The sequence below is a fragment of the Poromitra crassiceps genome, assembly GCF_964638095.1.
Source record: "Poromitra crassiceps genome assembly, chromosome: 3".
Taxonomy (NCBI): domain Eukaryota; kingdom Metazoa; phylum Chordata; class Actinopteri; order Beryciformes; family Melamphaidae; genus Poromitra; species Poromitra crassiceps.
In genome coordinates, this window is record NC_139625.1 from 14,707,094 (window position 1) to 14,734,035 (window position 26,942).

At 46.8% G+C, this 26,942-nt stretch overlaps 1 protein-coding gene across 2 annotated transcripts in view; it reads right to left on the reverse strand.

The window, feature by feature from the left end:
- The window catches only part of LOC310773737 (vang-like protein 1), a 111,291-nt gene extending 86,693 nt beyond the window's left edge, over positions 1–24,598 (reverse strand). For both annotated transcript variants that reach the window (XM_083633676.1, XM_083633675.1), the window contains exons 1-2: positions 24,497–24,598; positions 4,907–5,147 (exon numbers count right to left, since the gene is read on the reverse strand). In XM_083633676.1, coding sequence (XP_083489802.1) covers positions 4,907–4,977 — 71 coding nt within the window. In that variant the 5' untranslated portion in view covers positions 4,978–5,147; positions 24,497–24,598. The remainder of the gene's footprint in view (positions 1–4,906; positions 5,148–24,496) is intronic.
- Between the last annotated feature and the right edge of the window lie 2,344 nt (positions 24,599–26,942).

Consider the following 26,942-nt stretch of genomic DNA (forward strand, 5'->3'; position numbering starts at 1 on the left):
CGCGTCCCCGCGAGCCAGAATCTGTCCCTGGCATGGATGTAATTAGACGAGGGCGATGCGGCGCGGCGTCACGCGTGGCACCGCTCGGCGTGAACGGATTACCTTCAGACGAGAGCGGCGAGGGCTTTCAAAGCCAACAATTTGGCTTTTGTGTATCAAATTAGAGGCCAGCCGGTGGCCTTGGCACAGGCCGTGGCGTGCTGGGGGGGGGGGGGGGGGAGTGGGGGGGGGGGGGGGGGCAGAGGAGCGGAAAAAGCGCCTGGCAGGGATGCCCATATGTTGCTCTCCAATTTCCTGTCACTCACTTGAAGGGCTGCAGATAGCAAGGAAGCTAGAGAAGAAGGAAGAGTCATTACGTCATACCAACGTTCTAACGCTCTGCTGCCTCGGGCCAACACTTTGGAGGGCCAGTTCTATTCACCTTATTCTTTGCCCACACATGGACGCTTCCGCATTACGTCATTTCGTAATAGTATTTCCGTTTAAGACTTTCCAAAAACCCCGCAGGCAAGATGGCCGCCCACACTCCCCTCCTAAACTGGCAGAATTACTTCCCCATGAACTAACATATCTTGGCCAATAAGTATGTAACATACAAAATAAAACAACCCGTAATATCTTAATTTGATGTAGAATGCAGAGGACATGTAACTGTTTAGTTAAACTTGCATTCCAGGAATATTGTGCTCTAAAGATGACGTTAGTGGCTTGAGACTGTTTCGTCCTGAAACCCACATAGGTTGCGCCAGGCGTAACCTATGTGCGATTCGAAATAACGCATCCGAGATATAAAACGTTATGAATATAGCCACGTTATAAACAACAAACTGACGCTGGTGATCCGTATGGAAACAGTGTTACTCGAAATGGTTAAAAGTTATATCAATTTGGTCATTCAGTGGCATTTTACTGCCATATAACATAACTAACTAGCGGCTAATATTAGCCACAGTAGACAACTAGCGCTGAACCGGAAGAACAAATACGTTTGCGTTGAACGCGGAAGAGAGAAAAAGTGGGCGTGGTCAATAAGGTGAATTGAAGCCGATGGGAGATGCATGGAGAAGCACACTAAACCCCCCCCCCCCCCCCCCCAAACAATAGAGAGCCAAAGTGAACGTCACTTCCTGCTTCGGCACTGTACCAGAGATTTTCATCCGCCGTATATTTTCCCATAGACATTTCGTAAAATGCTTATAAAAATCGTTTTTACTTGGTCCAAACCAAACGGTTCAGATATATTTAGAAAGAGGAGAGACCGCATAACATTTCACTTGGACCAAAACATTTTTAAAAAATTGCAGATTTAAAGAAAATATTTTTGGTTAGTTTTGGTCCAACTGAAATGTTATGCGGTCTCTCCCGATTCTAAATATAGCTGAACCGTTTGGTTTGACCAAGTAAAACTATTTTTTATAAGCATTTTACGAAACGTCTATGGGAAAATCTCTGGTACAGTGCTGAAGCAGGAAGTGACGTTCACTTTGGTTCTGTATATCTACGCTGTATGACCTTTGGTGAAGAAATGCCTCTAACAAAAAAAGAACACAGGCTACTGAATATGTTTTTCTAATGTTCTAATAGTTTATTTACTGGTGGTATTGACTCACTATGAGCCCTGTAAAGTATGTCTATATCATGTTTGGATACTATTTGGTAGGGATGGGGGGAAAATAGATACAGCATAGTATCGCAATATTTTGTGCGGCAATATATCGTATTGCACGAATGCCAATTGCCAAGTATCGCGATACTTTATCATATAAATTGTCAAAGTGCATGCAACATTTATGACAGGTTTTTATGACAGTGTGTTGGTCAGTCTGTCTGCTTGGCAATCCCATTTTACTGCAATGAAAATGATTGAAGTGAGATGAACAGACTGGAAACTTTATCCTATTAGATGAAACAGATGTTGACCAAGTTTTTTCATTTGGGGACATTCTTTTCAGTTGAAAAAGGTAATCAATCACAATATATTGCAATATCGCAAATTCAATACTCAATATATCGCAATACTAGCATATCGCAATATCACAATGCTCAAGTATCGTGATAATATCGTATAGTGGGGGCATCTGGCGATTCCCACCCTTACTATTTGGAGACCAACAGCAACTAAACAAATTAGAATCGCCTCTTCTCTCTGAGGTCTGTTCCTTCATCTGGTAGTAGAGGCATGTCTTCATCAAAGGTCACGCAACATAGATATGTTGGGTTCTAGTGTGCGTCTCCATGCATCTCCCATAGGCTTCAACAGACCCGGCCCCAGGGATAGCATGAGAATGTTTGGTATGATGCCACCATAACTCTTCCATCTTTTATAGGTTCCTCGTGCAGATACAGGAAAGGAGGCAGGGGAGAGCAGCCCCCCTCTCACCCTCACCCATCACCCTGGCTTTGATTCCAAACGAAGTGAGAGCACTTCTGCCCCGTGTAACTTTGAGCTACAAGGGCAGATTCCTGCCCCGGAGAATGTGAGGCGGAGAACAAGTGATACGCCTGCACCGACCCATCCTTAGAGAGTACCCAAGAATCCAGGCAAGAGGGGCGGGGGGGGAGGGGGAGGGTCAAGTGGAGATGCACGAGAGAGGCCAGCTGCTGCGCTTTCATCACGGCCGGACGCATCGGGAGCGCCGAGTGAAGCCACAGCAACGCCGGAGAGGGTACGACACGTGTGAGAGAGAGAGAGAGAGAGAGAGAGAGAGAGAGAGAAAGAGGAGAGCAAGGCGGTTGGAGAGAGAAGAGAATGGAGATGCGAGAGAAAAAGATGAGGAGAAAGCGGTCGATAGAGAGAGAGAGAGAGAGAGAGAGGGCATTGAAGGAGAGAGTTTCACAACTCCCCCCCCCCGCCCCTCCCCAAGGGAAGCGGGGTCCCCTCAACCGCAACAGGTGGCGGTGGGAAGGAGTGAAGAGTTATGGAGAGCGAGAGAGATATATGGCGATGGTGCGGCGTGGGGGTGCTGTCAGGATGAAGGAGGGGCTGTTGTGGAACAGGAGCCTCTTCTTTCTCGTACCCTCTCCTCTCCTCTTCTCTTCTCTCCTATCATCTCCTCTGCTCTCGTCTCCTCTCCTCTCATCTCGTTTCCTCTCCTCTCGTTTCCTCTCCTCTCGTCTTCTCTCCTATCATCTCCTCTCCTCTCCTCTGCTCTCCTCTCCTCTCGTTTCCTCTCCTCTTCTCTTCTCTCCTATCATCTCCTCTGCTCTCCTCTCCTCTCGTTTCCTCTCCTCTCCTCTCCTCTCCTCTCCTCTCCTCTCCTCTCGTTTCCTCTCCTCTCATCTCCTCTCCTCTCCTCTCCTCTTCTCTCATCTCCTCTCCTCTCCTCTCCTCTCGTTTCCTCTCCTCTCATCTCCTCTCCTCTCCTCTCCTCTCGTTTCCTCTCCTCTCCTCTTCTCTCATCTCCTCTCCTCTCCTCTCCTCTTCTCTCCTCTCCTCTTCTCTCATCTCCTCTCCTCTCATCTCCTCTCATCTCCTCTCCTCTCCTCTCCTCTCCTCTCGTTTCCTCTCCTCTCCTCTCCTCTTCTCTCCTCTCGTTTCCTCTCCTCTCCTCTTCTCTCATCTCCTCTCCTCTCCTCTCCTCTTCTCTCCTCTCATCTCATCTCCTCTCCTCTCCTCTCCTCTCCTCTCGTTTCCTCTCCTCTCCTCTTCTCTCCTCTCCTCTCCTCTCCTCTCATCTCCTCTCCTCTTCTCTCCTCTCGTTTCCTCTCCTCTCCTCTCCTCTCCTCTCCTCTTCTCTCCTCTCGTTTCCTCTCCTCTCCTCTTCTCTCATCTCCTCTCCTCTCCTCTTCTCTCCTCTCCTCTCCTCTCATCTCCTCTCCTCTCCTCTTCTCTCCTCTCGTTTCCTCTCCTCTCCTCTTCTCTCATCTCCTCTCCTCTCCTCTCGTTTCCTCTCCTCTCCTCTTCTCTCATCTCCTCTCCTCTCGTTTCCTCTCCTCTCCTCTCCTCTCCTCTCCTCTCCTCTCCTCTCCTCTCGTTTCCTCTCCTCTCCTCTTCTCTCATCTCCTCTCCTCTCGTTTCCTCTCCTCTCCTCTCCTCTCCTCTCCTCTCCTCTCCTCTCCTCTCCTCTCGTTTCCTCTCCTCTCGTCTCGTCTCGTCTCCTCTCCTCTCCTCTCCTCTCCTCTCCTCTCGTTTCCTCTCCTCTCGTTTCCTCTCCTCTCCTCTCCTCTCCTCTCCTCTCCTCTCCTCTCCTCTCGTTTCCTCTCCTCTCCTCTTCTCTCATCTCCTCTCCTCTCGTTTCCTCTCCTCTCCTCTCCTCTTCTCTCATCTCCTCTCCTCTCCTCTCTCGTTTCCTCTCCTCTCCTCTCGTTTCCTCTCCTCTCGTCTCGTCTCCTCTGCTCTGGTCTCAATCTCCGGCTCTCAGCGTATCCGCTGAGCCGTCAGTCAGCCGGGCCTCCTCGGCACCTGTCCCCCGCCGCCTTCCTGAGCTCCTGTCAGCCGCGGCCATTTCCCCGCTGACAGACTAATGGGCGCTCCGCTGGCCCTGGCCTCCTCCACATGCAGGGCCGGAGTGGCAGAGAGGGAGACACACGGGAGGTGGGAATACGGGCGATGGGAGGACGGGTGGTGTGGGAATGAGGGAAAGGGAAGTGAAGGGAAAGTTAGCGGTAAGAGAAGGAATAAATGTCCAGGGAGAAATCCTGGTGCAGTAGATCAACGCTAGAAGACTTTCACTGCAAAGGTCAAAGTGCAGGATCAGCGACAGAGCAGCAGCTGTGGAGCCGGTCGGGATTTAGTCATTTGCTCAAGGACACTTTGGCAGGGCGGATGCTTACCCACATGGGGCTTGAACCCACGGCCACGCTGCCACCCCAGACTTTCCCCCATATAAAACTCACCCCCGGGCACTGCAGAGACAGAGATCGACAGACATTTCAGAATGATGGACAGAGAAGGATGTAGCCTCACCCGTGCCGATGGGACCCCCGGGAGCGTCCGGAGTAGTAGGAGTAGCCCGAGTAGGTGGACTCTGTGTCCATGGCGATGCGGCCCTGCCCGGGCGACTGGCCGAGGCCAACGCGGAGGGTGGTAGGCTCGTCGGGGGCGAGAAGCGATGGATCGGCTCGCTCAGGACACTGACAGAGGGGGCGAGCTGTTGGCAGGCGGTCTGGGAAGGAACCCTGGGCGCGCCCGGCCAGGAAGCATCAACCTGAGGGAGAGAGAGAGAGAGAGAGAGAGAGAGAGAGAGATAGAGAGAGACACACAGAGAGAGAGAGAGACAGAGAGAGAGAGAGAGAGAGACAGAGAGAGAGAGAGAGAGAGAGAGAGACAGAGAGAGAGAGAGACAGAGAGAGACAGAGAGAGACAGAGAGGGAGGATCTGGAATCAAAAAATGCAACCCATCTGGGAACCTGCCCACATAATATGTGAGTGTCTGTCACACCAAGAGAGGAGCCGGCTGGAGTGAAAACAGTGTCTGACTGACATGGAATAAAGAGCATTAAACAGGATATCAAAGAGACAGCCAGGGTCAGCTGACACACTAACAACTAAACAGAGGAGGGTCTGTCTGTAATGTATACAGGTCAGCTCTCCTTGTGAATTCACATCCAAACTGTAGCTTTCTGTTCTGCCTGAAACCATAGGCTGTTTGTTGTTTAAATGATAAATGATACTAGGGATGCACAGATATGAAAAGCCGATAATAACCGATATTTACAGATGTCGATATCTGTATAAAAACAAGTTTCTATGATAATAAAATTGTATACTGAAAAACACATGTAAACAATGTGAATTTGACAAAGTAATGTCTCTCGTTATTTCTAAAACATTTGGAAAAGCCCATAAATGAGAGATTTACCGCGTTGTTTCCTCTCAATATGAGAATGTTGGCCGATACCGATATTAACATTGTTATTTATTTTGATTATCGGACCAATCCTGATATAAAAATGGCTAACATCGGCCGATACCGATATGATTGCCGATATGTCGTGCATCCATAAATGACCCAGTGGTGATAAAGGGCTCTTTCTATCAAATCACCTCTATTTTCATCAAACCATCTTTTGATAATATCAAATCAGTTTACAATTTATTACTCCATTTCCAATTCCACAAGCGTTTTCATCCCATCTATTTTTCACTATGTGTGTGTGTTACTCCCCCCACTGCTATACATCAGTGTCTGTACATTTCTAACTGCATTATCAGTCTCCTCCAGCTCCAGCCTTCCACAGCAGCAGCAGCAGCAGCAGCAGCAGCACCACCCTACGTTACACATCTCTCCAGAGGTTAGAGAGCAGCCAGGCGCTCCAGAACAAACCGCAGAGCAGCCTGTGCTCCTATTCCCATTTGGCCGACAACTGTTATTCAGAGGCCGTTTGAAACCTCTGACGCGCCGCAAACAATTTAAGTCTGCCAGCGACAACCTTTGAGACGATGAATGTGGTGAGACTCCAATATTCTAAATTTGTGTGATTTAGACATTTCCACAGTCCATATTGATATCGTCATGTTTTCATATCCACTTGCCCACTCCTGCTCAAAAGTTGACGCTGGCCCCAAGAAATCTCAGAATGCCCCTACAAACTGTGACTGTCTAAAAATTACCCCCAAGATTTAGATCATTTTATTTTCATTCAAGTCATTTTAATTTCCATTTCTGTGATGCGATGGACCAGCAGCACCTCATTTAAAATGCTCCAACTGTTCCTGAAGAAAGAAATCCAAATCCTTGCTTTCTCTCACACACATAGATGATTGCACCCTGATTGTATTGACTCACGTTGGCACAAGGTGGTGATAACATTTCACATTAAAACTGTATCTGAATGCACCAATTAAAAAAGATTAAGTGCCCCCACTTTTTAAGCAGTCTTCTATAAATGACTTTGTGTGTGTATGGCGAGATTTGAGAGAGTTCACCGTGATTTGGGAGAGTTCACCGTGATTTGGGGGGGGGTTCACCGAGATTTGGGGAAGACTGGCTCGAGGCGACAGGGAAGGTTTTTTTTTAGACAGTGGGGGCAAAAGTTGCTCCCAAAAGATGTTTTAAATGTCCTTCTAACACTGGCCACAATGCGTCTCCCAACCTCTCTCCTCCCCATCTTACCTCACTTCACCCCACCAAATCCAGTCCAGCATTATCAATAGAAGCCATCTGAACAGGGGAGGAGAGGAGGGGGAGAGGAGAGGAGAGGAGAGGAGGGGGAGAGGAGAGGAGAGGAGAGGAGAGGAGGGGGAGAGGAGAGGAGAGGAGAGGAGAGGAGAGGAGAGGAGAGGAGAGGAGGGGGAGAGGAGCAGTTTGTGTTTAACAGCCTGCCTTGTCTCTGCACAGCATTCCTATGTGCTGATACCACACAGCCAGCAATAGGTCACAAATGCAAACAGCACACATAAAGCAAACATAAAGAACAAAGTAGTGAACATCCAGGGAGGTCCAAACCCCACAACACACGTAACTCGCTATTGTAACATATACACGTACGTGCTCCATACTGTTAATCGATACCTCTGGCCACACGCTTGACCCAAAGCGATTTACAGCACCGTGACTGCATTAAATCATTATTAGCATCGCCTGTTGCCCAGGGGTATCGTGGCAGTTGAGCTGATTGGAGCTGAATTAAGTCATTTCCCGCTACGTCCTCAAATCGAGCTGCATAACGTGCGGTGAAAACGCTGACGGCACCGTCTGCAGATGTCGACTCAACTCAAGCATCAAATAGATTGCAATATCAAAGAAGGCACGGTCAAAGCTCACAAAACTCATTCCATACGTAGTGTCCCTGGAGCAGGTGGAGGCTTTACAGGCTGCATTAAGAGGGGATGTGGCCCGATAAGAGACCGTTTATTGGGTGCCGTTGATCTGGTTTGGTCAGAGTAAAAGGGCAAAGACGGTTTACATTTGGAGCCATATCTTATGCCCAAGTGCAAGTGCAAGTGCAAGTTCAAGGGCAAATGTTTGCTCGTTTCTACTAGCACTGAAACACATCCTTTGATGTACTGACCCGGTGGTAATTAAAAGAAAAAAAGAGAGATTTTGAGTGGTAGAAACTAGCAAAGATTTGCCCTTGCACTTGGCCTTGCACTTGCACTTGGGCGTAAGATATGGCCCTTGGTCTTCTATGACGACCAAGGGAAAAAGCAGAGGCGGGCGGAGGCGATTATACCAGAATGGAAGATTAATTGTGATCAAACGAGTGAGATTACGCACATGGCCGAGCAACAATGGGAGAGAGAAAGAGAAGACTGACTCATAGGTAGCTTAAGGCCTGGTTGTTAAGAGATAATAACAGTCTCATGTCATGTCACATTCATGCACGCGCGCACACACATTCATGCACGCACGCACACACACACACATTCATGCACGCGTGCACACACACATTCATGCACGCACGCACACACACACACATTCATGCACGCGTGCACACACACATTCATGCACGCACGCACACACACACACATTCATGCACGCATGCACACACACATTCATGCACGCACGCATACACACACACATTCATGCACGCGTGCACACACACATTCATGCACGCACGCACACACACACACATTCATGCACGCGTGCACACACACATTCATGCACGCACGCACACACACACACATTCATGCACGCGCGCACACACACATTCATGCACGCGTGCACACACACATTCATGCACGCACGCACACACACATTCTCAAGCCGCTGTAGGCGAGATGAAAAAGAAGAAGTCTCGGCGTCGACGCCAGCTAGTTCAAACTTCACTCAAAAGAACCTAAAGCATGTTTGTACACAGAGAGAGCACATGCTCTGCCATACTACATGTGTACTTTGAGACAGTCTGCATCCACTGGGCATGAAGGCAGCACAATCTGAACCCATCACCCCTATGAAGGCAGCACATGTACCTGACCCCAATCTGAACCCAGAACCCCTATGAAGGCAGCACACATGTAGCTGACCCCAATCTGAACTCATAACCCCTATGAAGGCAGGAGTCGCACGACATGTAGCTGACCCCAATCTGAACCCAGAACCCCTATGAAGGCAGCACATGTAGCTGACCCCAATCTGAACCCAGAACCCCTATGAAGGCAGCACACATGTAGCTGACCCCAATCTGAACCCATCACCCCTATGAAGGCAGGAGTCGCACGACATGTAGCTGACCCCAATCTGAACCCAGAACCCCTATGAAGGCAGCACATGTAGCTGACCCCAATCTGAACCCAGAACCCCTATGAAGGCAGCACATGTAGCTGACCCCAATCTGAAGCCATAACCCCTATGAAGGCAGGACATGTAGCTGATCAAAATCTGAACTGATATTAACCAGAGGGCTTTAGTTTTCTCAAAGAACAGAAAAAGCTAAATTATGCACATTCACTTTTCTTACTGCCGCTGGACAAAGATAAAATTGTAGAGATTCAACAAAACAAGCCTGCTGCTCACAGTATTACAGCTCCACAAAACTACAGAAAAACACTGTTTTAATATCAAGTGATGAAAACTAGGCTCCAAAGCGTTTGTCAGTGATGGTTTTGGTGGGAACACACAGTAACACTAGTCTATTTATGAATGTTTGCAACCATCCAGAAAGAGTGCTCCAGTCAGATCCATCCTGTTGGCCCTGACATGTTTTGAAGCTGCAGAGTTCCTGACCATTGAAACTTTCAGGCCAGAGCGCACGCCTGACACAAGCATTCAAACCACGCTGAATTATTGCTGCAGTCACAAATAAAGACGGAGAACATAGAGACACTGCATGAAATAGGCCACGCCCATCACGGGGGAAAAGCTCCATTCATTTCCACACACCAGCGTCATTTTCCTTGAATTAAACATAGCTAAAAGCTGTTGTGTGTTGGGCTGCGCAGACAACAAATGTAAAAAATCACCAGTTAAAGTTTTTTTGTACTCCCGAGGAAAACAAGGAAGCCATTGAGAATTGGCGAGAAGAAAAATGTGGATGTTGCGGTCAATGAAGTAAGTTGGAGTGTTCATCTTCTGTATATACGATCTTTTTGTGCAAGACCCGACCATGCACGCGACATAGGAGAACGCCAGGATTGGACGGGAGTTTGTGTTTTCCCCCGTTTTGGGCGTGGTTTCTGAATGATGACGCGCTCCGCAGTGTCTCTATGGAGAAAACGTCTCCCCCATAGAACATCAACTGGGTTTAAACAGTTGCTTGAGGAAAAAGAGACACTAAGAAAGGGATACTCAACTTGCTTTGCCCGGGGGCCACTTTTGCAAAATGACAGGAGGCCAGGGGCTGCTAAACCACATTAATAATATACAAAAAATTCTATAGGAGATTGTAGGTTTTTGGGGTGCCAGCTGGAGTTGACTCTGACCATTTTAAACGTTTAAGATTTTGACACTGCCATGAACCAATGCCAGAACCCACATAGCATCAATCTGAACCACCAAGCAGAATGCAAACAAATAATCAAAGCAATAATCAGAGTGACAATGCAAACACAGGGGAAGTCCAATACAAAACATGTGTATTGGAGGTACAATGAAAACAAACGACAAAAGTTACAAATTCAGTTGGTTCACTTCAATTCAGTTCTCAAATCTGTTCAGAGTAAACCCTCTTCCCAAAGAAATCAATAAAGGATCTCTCCAAAAAGAAAATTAACCAAACATGTCGACTTTGTGCACACAGGATACGTCTGGGCAGCGAATAGGTGGGCGGTATTTGACAATTCAGCTGGAGCTCAGTCAAACTTTATTTAACGTTAAGTTTCCATTGTGAATTAGAAAATGGTCGGGGGGGGGGGGGGGGGGGGGGGGCTCTCGGCGCCTATCGGGGGGCCGCATCTGGCCCCCGGGCCGCAAGTTGGATATCAGGGCACTTATTTGCCACTTAGGAAAACCCCACATGTGACAAGACAGTCCAAAGGCACAACACATAAAGTGTGACCCAATTCTGGGGAGTGTTTGTGTGGTGTTGGATGGTCTGTGTGTGTGTGTGTGTGTGTGTGTGTGTGTGTGTGTGCGCGCACGCGCGCGTGCGTGCATGTGTGCGTATGCTCGTCATCGGGCCCTCCAAAAATCCTTTGAAGGTTGCACAACGGCATATCTGGTTATGCTCATCTACAAATCATTTTAAATGTGTGAATCATCTTCATGTGCTGGTGACAAGTCCTCCCTCAACTGGTTTTCCACACCTCAGCCAGCTGCATCACCATTCTAAATACTTCAGGTGGAGAGAGGTTTTCCAAAAGCGCCCCCCCGCCCACCCCCCTTTTTTTTCTTAGGCATTACCATCATTTTGATTCTCTCTTCTCATAAAAATGTCTTAAAGGACGGCTTCACCGGTAATCAACCCACTTTGTATCATTAATAATCTCCGTAATATAAGCACATGGCCAGTGTTTACCTTCTCTCTCTGTTTTCCTCATGGAGATCTCCCATTTCCTCCTCTGGCAAAGCGCTCCGATGTGACGCGTTTTACGTCACAACGGAGCTGCGGAGGTTCTGCTGGAGAGGCAGAATCTGCTCCGAGGGCGGCTGTTATTATTTATTTTTATTTTTTAAGTATGTGCACATCCATGGAGAATCGCGTGGAGAGCTTTAACAAGCCCTCATGACTTACAGCTGGTGGGGGCGGAGTTTCTGCAGGCAGAAGCAGGAGCATTTTTCTCCATGAGGTAAACAGACAGAGAAGGTAAACACTGCCCATGTGCTTATATCACCCAGATTATATAGGATACAAAGTGGGTTGATTACCGGTGAAGCCATCCTTTAAGCAGGGGCAGGATCACTTCCCTTTCATTTCAGGTGGATGTTTTTCAGAACCGGTTTTGACCTTAAAAAAATTAAATAAGAAAAAGGCTCTTTTATTTACTCAGAGTCTATAAAGACATGAATGAGACAGCTGTATTACACTAAATGATTTGCACTTTCCATGTATATGTTGAACTGGGTTTTAGGAGCCCTAGACACAGGCCGTCGTACTTTATGAGTGCGTCAGCAGTCAGCAAGCTGGACACCATCACAGAGGCATTTCCATCACCTGTGATAATCCTCTTAAAAGCACCGGGCTAAATTAGGGATTAATAAATAGGGGTAAACGAGTGCATGGTCGGGGTTCAGACAGAGGGTGGTGGTCGGGGTTCAGACAGAGGGTGGTGGTCCGGGTTCAGACAGAGGCAGGTGGTCCGGGTTCAGACAGAGGTCAGGCATGAGAAGAAAGAAAAACAAGCAGCCAATGGCCAGAAGTTGATCGATTTAGTCCGGCATTCCTGGAGTGACCGCAGTGAAGGAGGGGAAACAATGGCCGCTCTGAGGTAGCGCGCCCCGCCGCCGTCGCGCGTGATGCATCATCTCCCACCGTTTGCACTCTCAGCGGACGGCGCACTCCCTGCAAAATGCTAACCCGCCCTAGTATCCACACACACACACAGCAGCCTGGCCCGGCTCTGAGGTGGAGGAGATGAAAACTGAAACAGGATATATGGGCGTGCCGCGTGCTTACATGTGGTTTCTGTCGTTGGCATGCCTGAGAAGATTAGTGAGTGGAAGCCCTTCAAGTTTACAGGGAGAGAGACTCCGCCCCCCTGGCCTGCGCTAGAAGGGAGGGGGAGCCCTCCTTCACAGTAAAGCCAAGACCCCTGCTGCGCTGCTGTCTGTACTGACAGAAGGGACGGGTAAAACCATATCACGGCAATCAAGCATGAAGGGGACGGTGTGTCTCACGCAATGGACCATATTTATCCACTTTGTACAAAAACAAGTGAACAACCCCCGTTGACCGTTGTCCAAGAAAAGTAGTTCACTCCCATACTGTACACCAGCGTCATTTTCCTTGAATTAAACATAGCTAAAAGTTGTTGTGCGGTGGGCTGCGCACACAACAAATGTAAAAAATCGCCAATGAAGGTTTTTTTGGTACTCCCGAGCAAAACAAGGAAGCCATTGAGACCTACACCTTTTCGGTCTCCTATATGTAAACGCACATTATTACTGTAATGCATTCATGTGAAATTGACAAACTGACCAAAATAAATTATTTACTTACCGTACTTACTTACTTACTAGAATTGGCGAGAAGAAAAATGTGGATCTAGCTGTCAAGGAAGTACGTTGGAGTGTTCAACTTCCGTATATACTGTACGATCTTTGTGTGCAACACGCAACCATGCACGCGACATAGGAGAACGCCAGGATTGGTGTGTGGGGGGGGGGGGTTGTTTTCCCCCGTTTTGGGCGTGGTGTCTGAATGATGACGCGCTCCGCAGTGTCTCTATCCACAATTTTTGGGAATCGTATGTTTTCCCAAGTCGGCTGATAAAAAGGCACACAAAAAATACAAAATTATGACTCAGAAGAATAACACCAAACTGAAAGGGGGTTTAGGGTAACAAAAGTAAAATGTTCAGCAAAATAAAACTAGATTCTGGCAAAGACAGGTGTATTTTCTTCATAGTACAGTGTGTATTTTGAAAGAAGTACACAGCCACAAGAGCGCAGGTGTGACAGTGCGAGCGTCAACATCCAGAGGGCTGAGTAAACAAACAGCTCAAGACAGGCCATTCATCTGGGAGTGTGGAGACAACAGAGCTAACAGAGCTAACACTGCAGCCATGCTAACATCTGCTGCTGCCATCAGACAACAGCAAACAACCGTCGCCTGCCTGTCGCACGCTTCATGCCGGGCATATTTGGCAAGATTCGACTGTGGAAGGAAGGACCCGAGCAAACTGCAGACTGAGCTGCTTTTGTATACTGGATATTCAGGCGACTAGCAGACTTGCCTGGGAAAGTATCCATAGATCCATAGATAGAGGTTGGATTGAATCTTAGATATTATATGACGATAGATGGGGTCACCGCAGGCTGATGTCTGAGGGTAAACACAGGTGCAAGAAAATCACTAATGAGGGTTTCAAACGTCCATGATTGGAATTTGGAAACCCTCATTAGTGTTTTGCTTGCACCTGTGTTTATTCTGCCTTTTTGACACAAAATGCCCCCTGTGAAAAGGGTCTATAGACCAAATCACCGTGACGTCACCATGTAAACAAATTTACTTCCGGGTACCACTTGGGGAAGGCGGCAGGTTTAAATGTGCGTGTTGTCAAATAAATGCTGTCAAACCCTCTCGTTGTTTTCGGCCGACTACTTTCAATTTAAATGGTTAAACGGTTGGTAAACATGCTTGTCCGACGTATCTAGCCTTTCTTCTGTGTTTGTTTTATGTAGTGTTAGCTAGCTAATAATGTTTGTTTGTCTGTCAAACTCGCTGTTTTTTTGCAGACTCGTAACCTCGCGTCACCAGGCTCTTCTCGGCGAGAGCAGACTCGTTAACGTTACAGACAGAGCTACCGACGCCACGTTAATTTAATTTAGCGTCAAGTCTACTCTGGTCTGGTCCAACAGGTAAATAAGCTAGTCTGGTCTCCACTAACGTTAGTGAAAGTGTTGTTATGAATGATATTAAACAACAACACAACACGGACGAACCATTTTTGTCTTCTTTGTCTGTTTTTGTCTTCAACACGTCAGTTTGTGCCGTTCACCGCCATTATAATGTGTGGACCCAGGGGTACCCGGAAGTAAATGTAAACATCCCGGTGATTTGGTCTATTCTAACAAATGGTAGCAGCAAGTCTCCTAAATTGTCTCCGATTGACTCCAATATATATAGACTCAGACCTGCCGAAAGCCTCCTAAGTGGGCGTGTCCGTGGAAAACCATGGGCAAAGCCCCACGTGACAAAATGACAGGAAGTGAGTTGAAGTTGGGCCGTCTAAGTCTTGCTTGAAATCCCATCGTCTTTGATTGAATCAGTCCTTGACGTAATGTCACATTACTTTACCTAAGCGACCGACGACAACTGCCCAAATGGGAGAACTGCATGCTCACCTTAAAGATGAGATAACAGTAACACAGGGGCGTCTGGGTAGTGCAGCGGTAGATTCCCTGCCTATACACGAGTGTCGCGGGTTCGAGCCCCTGTGTTACTTGCGGCTTGGTTGCACGTCGTCCATACAGGCACAATTGGCCGTGTTACGGGTATACATCCTGGTCACTGGCTCGCTGCACTAGCGCTTCCTCTGGTCAGTCGGGGCGCCTGTTCGGTGGAAAGAAGCGGCTGGCTACTGCACATATATCGGAGGAAGTATGTGCTAGTCTATGGCTCTCCCCAGATCAGGAGGGGGAGTGGAGCAGCGACCGGGACAGCAGGAGGAACTGGCCAAGTACAAAAAGCAGGTGAAAACTCTGAAACGAACTTGATCAAAAAAGACAAGATAACAGTGATGCCATTTTAAAAGGCTGTCTTATAATAATGTATGTTTGCCCTCATTCCAAGAAAACGCTTTAGAATGACAGCTTTGGCTGATAAAGGATAATATACAACTCTGACCTTTTTGAAGCTATTTCGGGGGGAAATTCGAGGGAGCCTTAAGATCAGTGAGTTTCACAGTGAACACACAGACTGACTCACCTGCTCTCTCCACTCCACAGTCTATTAAGATCAGTGAGTTTCACAGTGAACACACAGACTGACTCACCTGCTCTCTCCACTCCACAGTCTATTAAGATCAGTGAGTTTCACAGTGAACACACAGGCTGACTCACCTGCTCTCTCCACTCCACAGTCTATTAAGATCAGTGAGTTTCACAGTGAACACACAGACTGACTCACCTGCTCTCTCCACTCCACAGTCTATTAAGATCAGTGAGTTTCACAGTGAACACACAGACTGACTCACCTGCTCTCTCCACTCCACAGTCTATTAAGATCAGTGAGTTTCACAGTGAACACACAGGCTGACTCACCTGCTCTCTCCACTCCACAGTCTATTAAGATCAGTGAGTTTCACAGTGAACACACAGACTGACTCACCTGCTCTCTCCACTCCACAGTCTATTAAGATCAGTGAGTTTCACAGTGAACACACAGGCTGACTCACCTGCTCTCTCTACTCCACAGTCTATTAAGATCAGTGAGTTTCACAGTGAACACACAGACTGACTCACCAGCTCTCTCCACTCCACAGTCAATTCTACTCAATCCCATCTGATCTTCAAGAAATAGCCTCTGCATGCAGTTAAACCCCCCATCCACAATGAACAGTGGATTATCCAGTGTGCCTAATGAACCAGATCCAGCTATCTCATTCAAATCCTGGGTTCATCCAGCAGGTCGCTCATGATTTCCTCATTTGACAGCCATGCATCCAGCAGATTACCATGCTGTTACAAAACAAGCTGGCAGCATTAGAGATCCACCCTGAGACACATCCAGCAGATTACCATGTTGTTACAAAACAAGCTGGCAGCATTAGAGATCCACCCTGAGACACATCCAGCAGATTACCATGCTGTTACAAAACAAGCTGGCAGCATGGAGATCCACCCTGAGACACATCCAGCAGATTACCATGCTGTTACAAAACAAGCTGGCAGCATTAGAGATCCACCCTGAGACACATCCAGCAGATTACCATGCTGTTACAAAACAAGCTGGCAGCATGGAGATCCACCCTGAGACACATCCAGCAGATTACCATGCTGTTACAAAACAAGCTGGCAGCATTAGAGATCCACCCTGAAACACATCCAGACCAGCAGATTACCATGCTGTTACAAAACAAACTGGCAACATGGAGATCCACCCTGAGACACATCCAGCAGATTACCATGCTGTTACAAAACAAGCTGGCAGCATGGAGATCCACCCTGAGACACGGGAGGCAAAATTACACCGCCGTCCAGAGAGTATGACCCACTTTTAAAGCATAACAAAAGGATCAAGAGGCAAACATCCAGGAAGTGAAACGACAGCCTGTTCCAACCCGACTGTGAGTGGAGTCCGCTGCTGCTGTGAGATGGCTGTGGTCAGACCGGCTGCAGTCACAGAAGCTCCAGGGGTGCTGCACCGCAAAATGACCTCCTCTGGAGAAATGAGTAGGAGGCAGTAAACACAAGAAGTTCCACTTGCCTCGTGCAGAGCGGCAAATTAACCATCTAATGAAGCAGCTAAGGTGGTCCATTATGTTTTCATTGGAGTTCCTGGGCCAGTCAAGTCATTCACGCTTCCTTCCGTTTGCAGACCAGCAGTGGGGGAAAAGCCACCGATTTATTCTGACCAATGATTAATCCTAGAGTCCCACAAGCCTTCCGAGGCATCAAGAAGAGTCCTCCACTGTTCCAAAGCTACTCATCATCATCACACAGAGGTCCACTCTTGAAAAGCGGGAACAGAAATGTTTCCTCTGTCGAAAGGAATAACGGTGGACGACAACGGACGACGAACGCTCGGGAGCAAAAACGACGACCGGTTTTCCACCAGACTGATTGAGATCATTTGGGCTGAATTGGTTGAGGTCACGTGGGCGTGCAGCGACGTACACCCTCCCACTGAGTGAACAAAGAGGCTATTAAAAGCTCATCAGCGTCTTCGACTTAATGGCATATATGACCTTTATTTGCGGGATGGGAAAGCTCTCCAACATATTAGCAACGACGACGACTTAAAAAACAGGAGCAAATGACTTAGATCACCAGACTCTTGACATCCTCGACGCATCCTCTCCTGACAGACAGTAAACAACAGACATGATCAGTATTATATGATTTGACGTTAGCCTGCTGCTCTCGCTCCCGACCATCAAGACGCAGCTGGTTTCTCTCTTTCTCAGTCTCTCTCACAGACAGACAGACATTTCTTCATCTGTTGTTGTTGTTGTTTACCAGCAGGATAACATCTCCTCACACCATAACGAGAGGCGACCAGCACGCGGGGGGGGGGGGGAATAACGACTTCACTTCAGCGAGAGAGCGAGAGGGTTAACAACACGGTGATGATGGATGACGGGCGCACACAGTCACGAGGCCACGTCGGTGACTGGAAGAGAAAGATGAAAGGCACGCGTCGACGCGCAGTCCCAGTCTGGGCCGCGGTCACATGTTCGCCATGTTTCCCCGTCTGTGACTGGGAGCAAATTGGGCCCATTAATTCTGAGGAATGCCATCATCAACATTCCCGAGTGTCAAGCGCTTTCCCCTCCAGACGTTCGGTAAGACTCGTGCGAGGCGCGGGGACGCAGAACGACAAACAGAGAGACACACTTCTGTTTCAGTCGGCACCTCCAGGGGGACTCGCTCAGATAAGACACATGAGAGGCGTAACAATTGGGGCCTCAGATCTATAGTGTGTATAATGAGTGGATTGTCTAAAAGGTTAGCCGAGTATGCAAACAGATTGGATTAGATAGATATTTAGTCCTGCTGGCGATCATTGACATGATGCAGGCTATCTTCTGTCACTGTGCCCGTGTGTCAAAGGCTCTGGTAATTAGGGAGACTATCCGTTTTCCTCACCTCTCTCTGTGTGCTGTAGGGTTGTCAAAAAGTATCGATAGGAAAAAAAAAAAATCAATACTAAAGATTTTAAACAGATAAAATACTCATTTGCAACAGGTATCGATAGTATCAATACTAAAAATTTGAAACCGATACAATACTCATTTGCAACAGTACAGCAGTGCTTTCTCATAATGAAAAAGCAAACATACTACAGGTACTGATTTCTCTCTACCTATCATTGGTGGGTTCAAGGGGTTCTGATAGGCTGATGACTAGAGCAGGGGTAATCTGCTGTGTTGTGATAGGCTGATGACTAGAGCAGGGGTAATCTGCTGTGTTTTGATAGGCTGATGACTAGAGCAGGGGTAATCTGCTGTGTTGTGATAGGCTGATGACTAGAGCAGGGGTAATCTGCTGTGCTGTGATAGGCTGATGACTAGAGCAGGGGTAATCTGCTGTGTGAGTGCAAAGTTTTTAATGAGTCTCATCGGGCCTAGATTATGGAGAAGCGTCCATCTGTCTTTGTTTATTTTGTTATGTTTTGCGGTTTAGTGTTGCTGTTGCATCGGAAGCCCAGAATCAGCTGACTGACAATCATCTGATCTGTCTGTCACTCAACCAGCTACTAGCTAGAGTAAGCCTTTGTTCACACAGGACTCAATCTGAGCTGAGGCTTAACCGTTCACAAAAGAGGCCTTCTCTTTTCCTCTCAGCGCCTCCTCGGCGCGCCGCCCTTGAACCCGCCCACAACTCTCAGACTTCATGCCCGGCAGCTTGAAGCTTCACGCGTCATGCTTGGAGAATATTGGAGAAGGATCGCGTGAGCGAGGCTTGAGCATGCCTTGAGCGCGACACACGTGCGGCTGGTGTGAACGGCTTCGCCTGTTAACAAGGACGCATAATGAAACTTGTGTGGGTTCAGCGTAGGGCTGCACGATATTGGAAAAAACTGACATTGCAATATTTTTTTAATCTGCGATATATATTGCGATATGAAAAAATACAGGAATTTTCACCAAAAGTCTTAAATAGGTCTATCAAGCCTTGCTCATTTAAGAAGGTGGCCTAGTGGGTAACGTGTGCGGTTGACGTAGTAGGAAGTGAGTGTGTTTTTAGCCACAGACAGGGTGAGTTGCAGGATCCTAAGTGAGTAAAAGTACTATAGTTAGTAGGAAAAGAGCTTAGAATGTCACCGAGAGGGCGTGCATTACTGTATGTTATCAGTTAATTTACCTTACTTGACATTGCATGCTCTGCGATGTGACTATTGCGCATGTGCACATTGCGATGATGATGCTGAAACGATATATTGTGCAGCCCTAGTTCAGCGTAGGTTGAGCGTTGCTTCGGCGTATGGTGTTAACATGATTTCTAATTTTCCTGCAGCGTTGCTGTTTTTCAGTTCATGATCACGCTGGTTAGTGAAATTGTAAAGATTTCATTGGACAGGAGGAGGAAACTGTCTTCAAGAATAAAACTTGTCAGTTTGAAAGAATAATGAGCATTACTTATTAAAGGGGAAGTCTGTGACAGCAGTCCATCCAAAGACAGACTGCTGTCCCAGACTTCTCCTTTAATAAATAATGCTCATTATTCTTTCAAACTGACAAGTTTTATTCTGATTTTTCAGACAGATTTGAAAAGCACCACTATCGCCAAAAGTCCCGTTTTGCTGCGCCGGCTCAACCAACTTGAGCTTTCTTCAACTTGGGGTGCTCATGGCGATCTCGCAAAAGTGCCTAGAGCGGAAAAACACAAAGCACGCAGAAGCTCAAAAACAGTGCATAAAGAGCTTCACTGACAGCCCAAAACACACCAGATGCGTATCCGACGCTGAAGCAACGCTGAAGCAACACTGAAGCAACGCCCCGCGGAGGCAGTTTCATTTCGGCGTCCTTGTTAAACAGGGGAGACCGATCACACACCTGCCACAGTGCGTTGCCTCGCCTCGCGACGCGTGCACTGAGAGTTTCGGCGTCGGGTCTATTTGAAGTCAATACAAGTTGTGACTGGCAAAACAGAGCGAGGCATCGAGCAGAACAGAGCGCTTCTGGCGTGAATGGCAAGGCTCCTGCTCGATGCTCCTGTGACGCGCTGCTTCTGAGATGCTTCTGGTGTGAACCAAGCGTTAGGCCGCACTGCTGCTAAAAACACATTCTGTGTTATATATTATTATATTATAATATGTTATATTATGCAGCATAGCAGCATATTGCATAAACCAGTAATGTGTGGAATACTCCAATTGCATTAGACACAAGTTTGGAGAAGTATACGATATAGTCACAGTCTTGCCCGCACTGCGCCTGGCGTTTCGGCACTCTGGGTGCCTCAAGTAGAAAACATTTCAACTTTTGGAGAAGAGCGCTGCTCATCAATGTCAATTTTTTCGACCGACCAATCCAAATCAAGGAAGAGGCGGGACTAAAAAGATAAACATGGCGGAGGAGAGGCTCCATGAGAATTGTTAATTGGATTATCTTGTTGGGTTGATGTTAGACTATGATTTATCTGCTTGCTAGCTAGCTAGCTAGCTAGCTAGAGTCAGCTCTGTGCATGTGGGCATTCATATTTTTCATATCCAAAAGCGCTCCACAAAGAAAGAAAAAAACGTTGTCTGTGGACAGACAGCGTTTTTATGCCCTCGAAATGCAAAAGATCAGAAACACAAAAAGCAGGACAACTCTATTCTAATCTCCAATAAAAACATGTACACACATGTACAGCTGAGCTCTGTAAGGGAGAACACACACACACACACACACACACACATACACTCTCTCTCACTACTACTACTACACTATACCACCATTGACTCACACACACACTCTCACATCAGAGCTCATGACAGTTATCATCGTCATCGTCATCATCATCATTAAAATATTCTCTTTGCAGCAGAAGAGCAAGCAGAACCACTTCCTGAAACGCCAAGACAATGTCAAATCCCTGTCCAACCTACGTACTGTATAATCACACAACTCCCAGATGTTAGTCTCTCAGCCCAAACATAAAAGGCCTTATGATAATGAGTCTTGCATAATTTATGGGGAGGAAGAAACAGTTGTTGTCACCACTTAGCAGCATAGCTCGCGGGCGGCTCTCACAATGTCAGGCGGTCTCACCATGCAGCTTTCCATAGCAACTACTATAACAACTATCATGGATCTGAGATACGCGCCGTGTCCAGAACGGTTCACTCACTCACTATTCCTCATGTCGTTTTGATCACATAGTGAACTATATGGGGAACGATCAAATGAGTTTCGGACACGACACAGAGATTTTTTTTCTTTTCTTCTGAAGATCATTGTGTCACAAAGATGTGCCATCTTGCTTAAAAACTTTCGTCTTTTCCTTCAGTAAAGAAGACGACCGCATTGCACTGTGGTATACCAGTGAAACTGTAGGGTGCGTGTCATTCGCTGTTCACTAGACATCACTGTGCATTGTGGGTATTTTACAGTGGACTAAAATAGTGAATCAAATTAACAGTTGAGAATTTGGACACTATTCAAAAAAAATGGCGAACACACTAAATAGTCCACTATTTCTGTCATAGGGACCGATTCCGAACAGGGCTTAGGGCTATGGTGTGTGTTGCAATACATTTGACTCCCGACATGGTTTACAATAATCTTTCAAAAATAAATGTACCATAATGAAATAAATGATGTTTATATTCTCACTCTATACGCCCCTATGGACCAAAACGGATACCTTCTATATGCATTCTTTAGAATATAGTCTGCCTGGCTGTGTGCCAAGCAAGTTATTTCCCTCCTCTTTCATTTGCAGGTGAGGTGATGCAGCAATAGTCGACTGACACTTATACACAGTACACACATCTGATTAATTAATCAATTAAGATCAATCAATGTTGACTGTAACAAGGGTAGTGTGGCGACAGCGTACTCTGAAAAAGGGGCTCCCAAACTTTTATTGACCGCACAAACCCCCATTTTCATAAGACTGTTTCCCAAAGAAGTAGACTAGGAAGTGGAACGCCATCTGAGAAGATTTTTGTTGTTATGACTTCCTACAGAATTGCATGACTGCCTTTGCTGTAGTTACTAGTTAGTGGTAAGAACAGTGTGGGCACAGTAAAACCTACAGTCAGTGACATCATCAGTCTCCTATACATTCTCTTTTGAAGCCTATAGGGAGGGACACAAGACTCAAATTAGGCCGTTCCTCCCTTTACCTCGGAGCCCCTCAAGGACCCCAGCTGGTGTCCCCAGACAACAATAAATAACAACAAATGATGCATTGATGCAAATAAAAAGTGAAAGATCGTGTCTCTGGTGAGCTATTCATGACTAATTACACAGAGTATGTCAACTGCTATTTCCGCAGCTTTTTGGTGAGATTGTGCTGTATCTTTGTATGTTCATTCTTTCAGCGGTGGTGGAGGAGCCAAAGACGCTGGAGTTATGCTGCATTCAGGCGCTCCTTGGATATATCGTATTTACGAGTTGCGAGCACATGAACGGCCCTCCAATGTCGTATTTAGGAGTGGGGAATTGGGAATTTTCGATGATACCCGAGTTTCCAAGTTGCGACGTTGCGTAAGGTTTCGGGACTACAACAATGGCAAAAAGTATGGAGATCATATCACCGATTGACTGTAAAAAGTTATATATTTCGTTATTCCGCTCGTAGTAGCTATCATTTATTTTTAGTGGTTGCACATTATGGCCTATGTACTGTAGCTACCATGATGACCCACTTGCTTTTGGTAAGAAAACACCAGCCCTGCGAAAACAAGCTTTACTTCTGCGTCCATGTTTTGTTGCTCTTTCTGACCAAGAGCACTTGAATGGTGTCATGTCGTCCTTACGACTTCACTACTGGTAAGTAGGAGCTACATCCTATTCCAGCTGATGGAAGGCCTCGTCCGCTAGACTGCAACAACAATAGGAGGTGGAAACCATCTTGCACATGGTGCATACAATTGTCTAAAATCCCCATGCTGGGTGAACATAAAAGTAAGATCATGTCAGAATCTCAGCAATATGGATAGCAAGACCGCTATTTCATTTCAATGTGAATTCTGATGCTCTGGCATCGGTTGTCAATCGATGCCAATTTGCATTTTGTCTTCCTGGCTTCCTTCAAACTTACCTTCCTAGCCTGAGTTAATTGTTGTGATATCATGACAGAAATTTTATTTTTATTTTTTATTTCTCTTATTTAACACTCAGAAACAGGGATACATCAAGCATTTATGTGTTGGTTATTCAACTAAAAAAGGCTACGTATTAGCTCAAACTAATAACTACCGTAAATAAACAATGTTTCTATTGTGACTTGTGTTTTACCTGTTGTGCTGTTAGATCTGAGACTCTGTGCTACTACCAAACCAAAGAGGAAGCGGTCTGCGTGGCGTGCCTTCTTGTGGGATTTGACCGAAGACGGAAGTAGGTGAGGAGTGAAAGCTCTCGCTTTGCCCGACTACTTGTTTTTGTGGTGGAGCTGCTCACCGACCTCACCTCAAGCTCCAGGTGGTTTGCCCGCCCAGCCCCTACCTGTGACCCGACAGACAGACGGACCTAGAGGCAGGAAACTCCCTGGTTTCACCGTGGCCTCGGAAGAAGCCCCCTCCCTGTTCACAGTGGAGTGTGGCCCCTGAAGTGTTTCAAACGGCTGTATTGTCGTGTGTGTGACGGTTTGCTCCTCCAAGGGGGAGAATGGCACAAGGTCCTCGTCAACTCCGCCGCCGCAGGTTACACTTTACGGCTGAGCTGCGGTAGACCAGCCGGGGTTATTATACGGATCCAGTCAACCGTAGGTGACTTTTCCCCCTTGGATTCAAACTACACTTCTGACTTTCTGGATACTCGAGGGGCGAAACCAACTCGAAAACACTCGTTATAAAAACATAAACTTGCCAACCAACGTTTGCCCGTTGGCGTGACTGCAGTTTGAGGGCATTCAAATCAAGTTGAAAGCGTTCTCTTTCATACAGGTAGGCAGACAGCAAGGGCGTGTTCTTCCCAAGACTTTACTGTTAAAACACAGACATGATGATCTCACATCACTGACCGACACACTTCGTTCCGAGTATATTAAACAGGTAGACACCGTAACCTACAGTAGGCTACACGAATCAAGACAGGACGTTATAACACACGGCTGAGCTTCACACACTAACGTTAACTGACTGAACCCACAATTAATATAGCGACAGTCTTCTGCGGGTATTCAAAAAGGCAACTCACCCTTTACCGGTGGAGATATCATCCCTGTAGGTGGTATTTCATCCAGCGGTGGTAAAACAGTCTGCTGCCCAAAAGCACACGGTAGGCTACAGTAGAAGCAGCCCTTGCCTTGGTAACCGTAGGATCCGGTAGGATCACCCTCGCACTGGCAGTCAGGAATTTCACAGGGGGCTGTGCTTCAGTGTGGGGGGTGTAGTACGGAGACGGTGCGCTAGGGGGGGTAACCTTGTTCCTATAAACAGGTGAAACTATTCAGTGTTGTAGTTTACAGGGGCGGTAGTAATTATTATAGCAGTGGTTCTCGAAGTGGAGGCTGGCCCACTGCAAAATGAGGAATAGTTTAAATTAATGAATCTCTAGTTACCCCAATAATTAGTGTATGTAGCCTAATTTACTGTATAATCATTTTTAAAATGACCCCTGATTAATTAAATGACAAATCGTCCCATAGGTCCTTACACAAAAAAAGTCATCTGAAATCAAAGCACTTTTTGGACATGTGAGCATGAAATTTCCCACGTGAAAAATGTCATTTTTTCCTTACGTTTTCACATGTTGTGAAACATATATTGGAATATGTAATGGCATTTGAAAACGTGAAAAAAAATCACACGTGGAAAGAAGGCACTTTTGATCTATTTTCACGTCTGATGTTTAAACTGTCACGTTTTTTTTTACATGTATGGCAACCAATGTGTCCAAAAAGTGACAGTCTACTTTGAATTCATGTGCATATGATTCTCTTTTTTTTTTTTTTAATAAGGGAGGATGTTCCTGCAAAATGGTATCCATGACCTACTGTGTGTCTGACAAACATGTTTGAGAACCCCCTGCATTACAGTGTAATAATAATAATATAGCCTATAGTTAATTGCTCACTAATGATGTAAATTCCCCTTCTAGGTCAGCTGCCGGCCACCGCCCCCGGAGCAGGTAGGGATTCATCGACTTGCTAAAGGGCACTTCAGAGGATGTTTGTCTACACAGAGATTGAACCTGGGTCTCCTGGTTGAACAGCATCTTGAACCCACCCCCATTGCCCATTGTTTTCTTTGACATAGGATGCTAACCCATCCTGTGCTGTGTAGGAGGCCTACATCATATAAATGTTGAATTTGAATTTCTCGATCTGTGTTTGCCAACTTGGCTGAAAGAATGCTGACCGTGAAAAAAGAGCTAGAATATTCCTATGGATGGATATTATACAAATATCACATCAAGGCTGTTAACTAGCTGTTGTCCTGTAGGAATATTATAAGCATATTATAGTGGTACCATAGGTGAGAAAAATACCATAAAGTGTGGGAGAGTGAGCGTTCTCTCAGAGAACATATAGACAACTGCGCCTAGCCCCCCCCCCCCCCCCCCATTAATATTGGCACTATTACTATTATTGTTGTATGCTCCACTTGGGCGTAAAAACAAGTTCCAAAAATGTTGTAAACACCTTTATCCTAAATTCTTTATGATTTTAAAACATATTTTTTCAAATATCTTCTTTTAAACATTTTAAAAATCCTTATCCACTCCGAAAGAGTTTTAGTCATTTTTTTAAACACTTTATTATAACTAGCGGGATACCCTTCCCGTGCACGTATGTCCCGTCTCGAATATAAATGTTGCGTTCTCTGCACGTTCACGTTGGTCTATTTTCAATGTGGCCCCTCCTCTCATCTTGTCGTTCGCAATGTCCGTGTCGCCAGGTATCCCCGCACTCTGACGGGCCCTACACACCAACATGAGCGATGTACTCGCTATCGCCCAGTCAGCGCTGCCCCGCTGCTACAGCGTGGTTGGCTGCCTTGCTGTATTTACGTCTTCAATTGGTCTATTTCTAAATGGCCCCTCCTTCCCCTGCTGCCGTCTGTCGCTCACCACCTTGCAAAGCATGCTGGGATACCTGGCGTCAGGACATCGCAAACGACAAGACGAGAGGAGGGGCCCAAAATCTAAATAGACCAATTGAAGACGGAAATACAGCAAGGCAGCCAACCAAGCTGCAGCAGCGGGGCAGGGCTTGACATGGCGAGTGCGAGTACATGCGAGTTGATCGCGTTTGGTGAGAAGGGGGTCTGACTGTGCATGCAGACTACAAGCGAACAAGCCTCGGCCCCCATTCACTTTGTATTGGATGCGACCAAATCGCTGAAAAAGCATGCTGGGATACCTGGCAACACAAACATCGCAAACGACAAGACGAGAGGAGGGGCCAAATTCAAAATAGACCAATGCAAAACGGAAAGACGGCAAGACAGCCAACCAACCGCAGCACCAAGAGACCAGCGGGGCAGGGCTAAACAGGGCTAAACAGGGCTAAACAGGGCGAAGGCGACCCCACGAGAATTGTTCGATTGTGGTCTGCATGCACCGTCAGGCAGCCACACTGCGGGAGCTCCGCCCCCTGGCTGATTCGTGCGGTGGAGGCTGCGCAGCCATTGTGCAGCAT